Source organism: Crassostrea angulata, chromosome 2, assembly GCF_025612915.1.
Source record: "Crassostrea angulata isolate pt1a10 chromosome 2, ASM2561291v2, whole genome shotgun sequence".
Classification (NCBI taxonomy): domain Eukaryota; kingdom Metazoa; phylum Mollusca; class Bivalvia; order Ostreida; family Ostreidae; genus Magallana; species Magallana angulata.
Genome location: NC_069112.1, coordinates 24,927,712 through 24,933,711, shown reverse-complemented (window position 1 = coordinate 24,933,711; position 6,000 = coordinate 24,927,712). Strand labels below are relative to the sequence as shown.

Below are 6,000 nucleotides of genomic sequence, written 5' to 3'. Positions count from 1 at the left end.
TCTATATAACATGCGAGAGGGAAGGGGAAAAAACATCAGACGGCAGTAAGATTCGGACCAGCAATAGGAATAGTTGATGAATCCCTGTGAGGTCCTCTAGATTCCTAGTGGAATCCGCGATTTCCTACACGGATTTTCTTTTCACTTTTGATTTATATTCCGTAGAGACACATCAAACCACGTGCTACTTTCCACCACAGCAGCTTTGATTAAGAATGGAATTAGGTTACATTATATTGCATGGTGATACATTGTTTTTACCCTCCCCCTTTTTCTATTGAATCTACCTTAATTTAGCACTAGATAAATTAAAAATTTCTGTATCGGGAAAAGGATAATGTTCCATCGATCTTTTACCACAATTTACCATTAAATTGATACGACATTTTCGCTACAATATAATAATTTCTATAATAATTTTATTGCAATAATTCTTTATGAGCAAATTCGTGAAAAAAGACCCCCCCCCCCCCCCTCAATCATCGCCCACCCTCTCTTAGTTCTTTTTAAAAGATCATGAAATAAGCGTAAGTAAATATATACACACTTGTTAAAACATAGACATCTTTATATCTTTAGTAAAGAGTGTTAATACATGTACCTGTTTGTTTATAGGTTAAAGTAATCGGTTAGCAATGAATGCTGTCTTAAGTATATTGTAACTTTATTTCATAAAAATATATAACAATAAAAAGGAAACATACATGTAAGTATATATACAGAATATTGCCAATATTAAAACTTAATTCTTAAAAACAAAAGAAAGCAAACACCGAGAAAAACTAAAACAAACAAAAAATCCCAAACAATTAAACATGCCATATACAAACATTGAAATGTATTTGATATGAACATTTTCAATAACTTGCGTTGTGTTTATCTTATGTATAACAGTTAAATTACAACATTTGATAAAAAAAAAAGAAATTAAGGGAAAAAAACGTGTCAAAGTTAAGAAATGGAAGACTGAAAAAAAACCCCCAAAAACTAAAGAATGGTAATTAGCTTATTAATAAAATACATCGTTTAATTAAAATTACGTATAATATATATATCGCGCGTGTACCAAGGTACACTTTATAAATCGTTTATCTGTAAAATAACGAAATACATATTTATTTTTAAAAGTTGACCTAATGCGATTACAACCGGTGAAAATTAAATGAATAGTTATGACGAATTTGGGGCTTTGCTGTTTAAGTACAAAGGAAAACCGATTATATGGCGCAATTGTAGAACTTGTCAAAATGTGTATATACACTGGGTCGCGCTTTGTAAAGTCTACTAGAAAACCTAAACTCTCCCTCAACCTTTGAATAAAAAAAATCTTTTGTTTGAAAGACTTTTTTTCGCACCGGTTCCGATTGGCTGGTTCTTTTGTGTCTGAAAAGAATTACTTACACTCTCGCCGGCGGACGGATTAGAGAAATAGATCGATTGCGAGGACCGTTATTTAATAAACGTATTTGTTTAAAATATTGCGATCAGGTTTGATGGATTTAAATAGTTAATCTGAATTTTTTTTTCAACACAAACGAAATCGACTACAATGCTATGCGAGTGAACGAGGAAAAATACCCACAACAAAAAGCACGTGGAGTTTGCAAATAGTGGGCGGAGTTAAAACCAAGCAAGCTGTTTTTCCATTGAATGTTCGCACATCAAATGCGGTGACGTCACAATGCATTGAGCGCACATTTGAATAACAAAATAGTCACGGCGAAAGGGAAAACTAAAAGGTGCCATGTTTTCATTCCAGGTGAAAATTAGAGAACTATGAAGGCCCAGTAGTGATTTCGTGGAGGATACAAACGGACGCTTTTATCTACCCCTCGTTTAATCACTGGCCTGGCACGTTACCCCTTTCTGTACTTTAGCTGCACAGCAATTGTTACTCTATTCTCACTGATATAGACGGACCGCACTGTATACTCCACGTGAGTTTTTTTAGCCCCGTTGCACGAATATTTGTGATACTTCAACGACACGCAGTCCCATTAATTTTTGCCGTTATTTCATTTTGGATGGACTTCGATATGCATTCCAATCTGTACAATTCTGCAGTGTGTTGATATATAAGCAGGTATTTTTTTCTCTCTCTACCGTTGTGTGTGTTTATCACCCCCTCTACTATTCAACGAAGTTTTAAAGTGAGGGAGAAAGAAAAGAGAATATTTATCTTGTTTTTATTTATTTATTTGTGGAACTTTGTACATCGACTGAAAATCGCACCTGTTGTGTATTATAAGAGGACACCCTATATTTATTATCGCACAACGAAAACTGATTCAACTCACCGCAACTTTTGTGTGTGAAACTTGACAGAGAAATCGAGAGAGACAGAAAGAAAAAAGTGTGCAACCAATTTCTTCTCTCTATTTTCGTGTGGAAAATACAATGCGACAGATGGAGATGGCTACATCGAGTTTGAAAACAGAAACAACTATCGCCCTGAGTCAGTCAATGGACTCGGTCAACACTAATCCTGAGGAAGAGGTAAGTGCTTGTCAACTTTATATATTTCAGACCCCCCTCCCCTTCTTCATAATTTTGCGCACCTGCCCCCTTTCCCCCCATCCCCAAACAAAAAACAAAAAAAATACGGATGCCTCATCCCTACCATAATTACCCCCTCCCAAAAAAAAATGAGGAGTAAAACACCCCCCTCCCTTCTTATTGTCAGTTTCACCCACCTGACCCCTCCCTCCCTACCCCCCCCCCTCCCCAATCCCCTCATCCATGCTGTACAATAACTCCCCTCCCCTGAAAAAAAAGTTGGGGAAACTGTATATATATTATATCTGTAAAATTGAATGACTAAGAAAGAAATTGATTTTACAGTTTGGAATTTTTAAACAGTCTGTAATTTTTAAATACCAGCTATAGAGTTCCATGTGAAGCAGACATAACAACAGACTGTACTGTGATGCAGCCACTGTAGCACAATGGAATATTGTATGAAGACAAAATTACACAAAAAAAGTAAACATGTCACAACTTTTAATCGAAACTTTAAACTCGGTGCATATAGCGTCTAGCACGCAAATCTGTGGCTTTTTTTTATGAAAGAAAACTTCATAAAACTGACGAGTCAGGCTTTTAGGGTATAGTTTACTGCGACTTTAGTACAAGGCCCTTTATCATATTATAATCCTACCCCCCTTCCCCTCCCAGGTTTCCTAAAAAATTCTTCAAGAGTGCTCTTTTTCCTGCATGACGTTACATGTACACTGTACATGCAAATGTGTGGGCAATGTGTTTCATTTCCATAATATTCTGCTGTTATACTGAAACTGTTATAGTTGAACTAAGGGAGCCCCTGGGGGCTTTTGTCAGTATGCAGTGGTTCACAACAGTGGTTAGCGAAGGTGAAACTGTTTTATTAGTGTCCGTGGATAATGTAATCTCCCTACAATCTTCTAAACTTTAGAGAGCATTTCATTGTTTTCTCTCCTTGTGTTAAATTTGACCCAGAGCATTCGGCTAAGCGGCTCAGTGTTTTCTATTGTGTTTTATATATTTATTAAGCTGGTCTGCAATTTAATTGCTTTTTTAAAATCTCCCCCCTCCCCTTTAATAAAATAAAAGGGAAAGGACATTTCATGTAGAATTAGAAACCCACCACTTCCCAAATTTCCATGATTTGATCTGAAAAGTGATAATGTAAAGTTAAAGAGCCCTTAAAATTTTTTTCTACCCCCCCCCCAAAAAAATTATTGGTTAGGGACTGAGGATCTGGGGCCATTATTCTTAAAAGAGCTCACTTTTGATCTCATTCTGTCTAAGGGGGGGGGGGGGGGGGGGGGGGGGGCTTCTGAGACCAAAAGTGAGTTGTCTAAGTTTTATGGCCCCGGATACTTTTCTTCTGGGTGGGAACCACATCTGAACCACTTTCACACACATATGTAGCCTGACCCCACGGACAGGACAGCACACACAAGGATATAAGATTATAGTCAGGGTGCCCTGTCTGTAATCAATAATGAATTGAAAATTCACAACATCTGTACGTTGTCTTCATAAGATAAATCAATGATCAGTGCGCAGTAATGGCAGACTTAATTATCAAATTACCAAGTCACTAATTAATTTTGTTTGTTGGTCATGCAATAAGTCTATCATATGTGAAGTAAGAGAGAAAAAAAGTTTGGCAGAAAAAAAGCCTGCATTTTTTTTTTAATTCCAGCCAAGTTTTATCTGAAGCAGGTCTCACCCAAAGCCTAATGAGTCTATTTTTTCTAAGAAAAAGAAGAAAACTTATGTTGTAAAATCTCTTAATTTTCCCTCGAAAGAATTTCATAAAATCAAACGCAATTGGAAGGGAAAGAGTTGCTAGAAGAGAACCTCGTTCACTTAATGATGATAAAGAATTAATCAAGCTAATAAGTCTTACATAAAACTGCTTCGTTCTCTTCCCATAAGCCCTCAGGCTTGTCTTATCCCGCGACCCCCAATTTTTGCTTCAAGTTCTTTGATTACTGTATTAAATTAAAGACGATAAAAAAAAAGCTCCAAAGAAGAGAACGTATGCCTCTGGAGTACATGAAATGCAAGTCAAGCAAATCAAAAACATCCTCTGAGCAAAGTCTGGGGTCCCGCAGAACCAACTTTGCCTTGTGATCCCCTTGTCTTATCATGATAGCGATTCTGATAATCTCCAAAACGTTTCAAGCAACAGCAAATTCGGGGATTTTATTCTGATTTTTTTTACTGGATTCTGGTACCAGCCGAGGAACTGCAGCCCTTGAATCTCTTCATTAATTTGTGTGATGCAAAATCGACTGTGTCTTGATAAATCTGAGGATTAAGGGTTGTTTCTTCTCTGTGCTCCTCTTTTATCGACCGTATGTCTTAAAGTTTGAAAAGTTTGATAAGTCTTTTGGTGTGGGTGAATAAAAGGGAAAGAAACTTTTGTAATGGATATTTTGTTTAAGGAGGGGGAGGGAGGGGGCTTAAATTTGCAATAGTGCTTTAACGCAGGTTAATATTGGACCCATTTAGAATTAAAGAAGTTTGCCTACTAGTATATACCAGGTACATGTATATTCATGTTTCAGACTGAAAAAAGCATAGATTTCAATTTTTTAATCAACTTGCAACAAAGTGCAAAGATGCAAGGTCCAAATTTCCCTTGTATTCTTAAATTGTCATTATGAATCTTCAGACCAGTGAAAATTTATCTAGTATGATTTTCATTCACTGAACAGGGAAACCTTATTCATGTGCATGTAAAACCTATATTTTACTTTGTCTTTAACATAACCCACCCCCTCCCTTTCCAAATGAAGAGTTGTCAAAACTCGGTGTACTTTAGCTAAGCTAGTTTTCCCACCACCCAATAGAAATATGTTAACCAGTAGAGAACGAACAGTTTTTTCTAAAGAGACCCAGAAGGAAAAAGGGCAGGGTGTCTAATTTGTACATATTTCGGAACAAGTTTGGGAGATTCGGAGCAGTAGGACTCCATTGTTAATGCCTACAATGGGCTTTTAGCGCTAATGAGGGGGGATTTTTCTTTCGATCTACTCAACACCAGCTTGGGTTATAACGATATACCCCAGCCTTATATCAAAAAACCGGTTTAATACTTGTATAATAACAGCATTTCATTTAAAGCTATTCTCTTTTTTCTCTCTCGCCCTAACTCAGCTCTCTCTTTTTCTCTCTCTCTTTCTCTCTTTTCATTTCACTTATAGAATGTCACTTCAAGACAGCCCAATGCGAAAAGTATTAAAATGCATTGCAAACTTAAGAGGGAAAAAGAAATTTTTGGCAGTGTATGAATATGTTTTTTCATATTGTACGACAAATATGTGTATAAGGCTGATTATGTAGCTTTTGTATAAATAACGTGAAATTAAATCGGCGATGGGGAATTTGAATGAGGTTTTTTCTATTAAAGGTCCTCTACATGAGTTTCAACGGCAAGGGATTCTTGTCTGACGCAAAGTTCCAATTTTCTCTTGTATTCATTTGACATGTAGTATAGAAAATGAATCT

General features: G+C 36.5%; 1 protein-coding gene across 15 annotated transcripts in view; it reads left to right on the top strand.

The window, feature by feature from the left end:
* The first annotated feature begins 1,508 nt into the window (after positions 1–1,508).
* LOC128172558 (uncharacterized) overlaps positions 1,509–6,000 on the top strand; it is a 73,136-nt gene continuing 68,644 nt past the window's right edge. For 3 of the 15 annotated variants that reach the window (XR_008242310.1, XM_052838318.1, XM_052838339.1), the window contains exon 1: positions 1,621–2,496. Coding sequence is in view for 14 of the 15 variants with exons in the window: in XM_052838318.1 (XP_052694278.1) it covers positions 2,398–2,496 (99 nt within the window). In the remaining variant the exon portion in view is untranslated. Of the gene's footprint in view, positions 2,497–6,000 lie in introns of all 15 variants that reach the window. The other 12 variants (XM_052838321.1, XM_052838329.1, XM_052838322.1 and 9 more) reach the window with 12 other exon arrangements.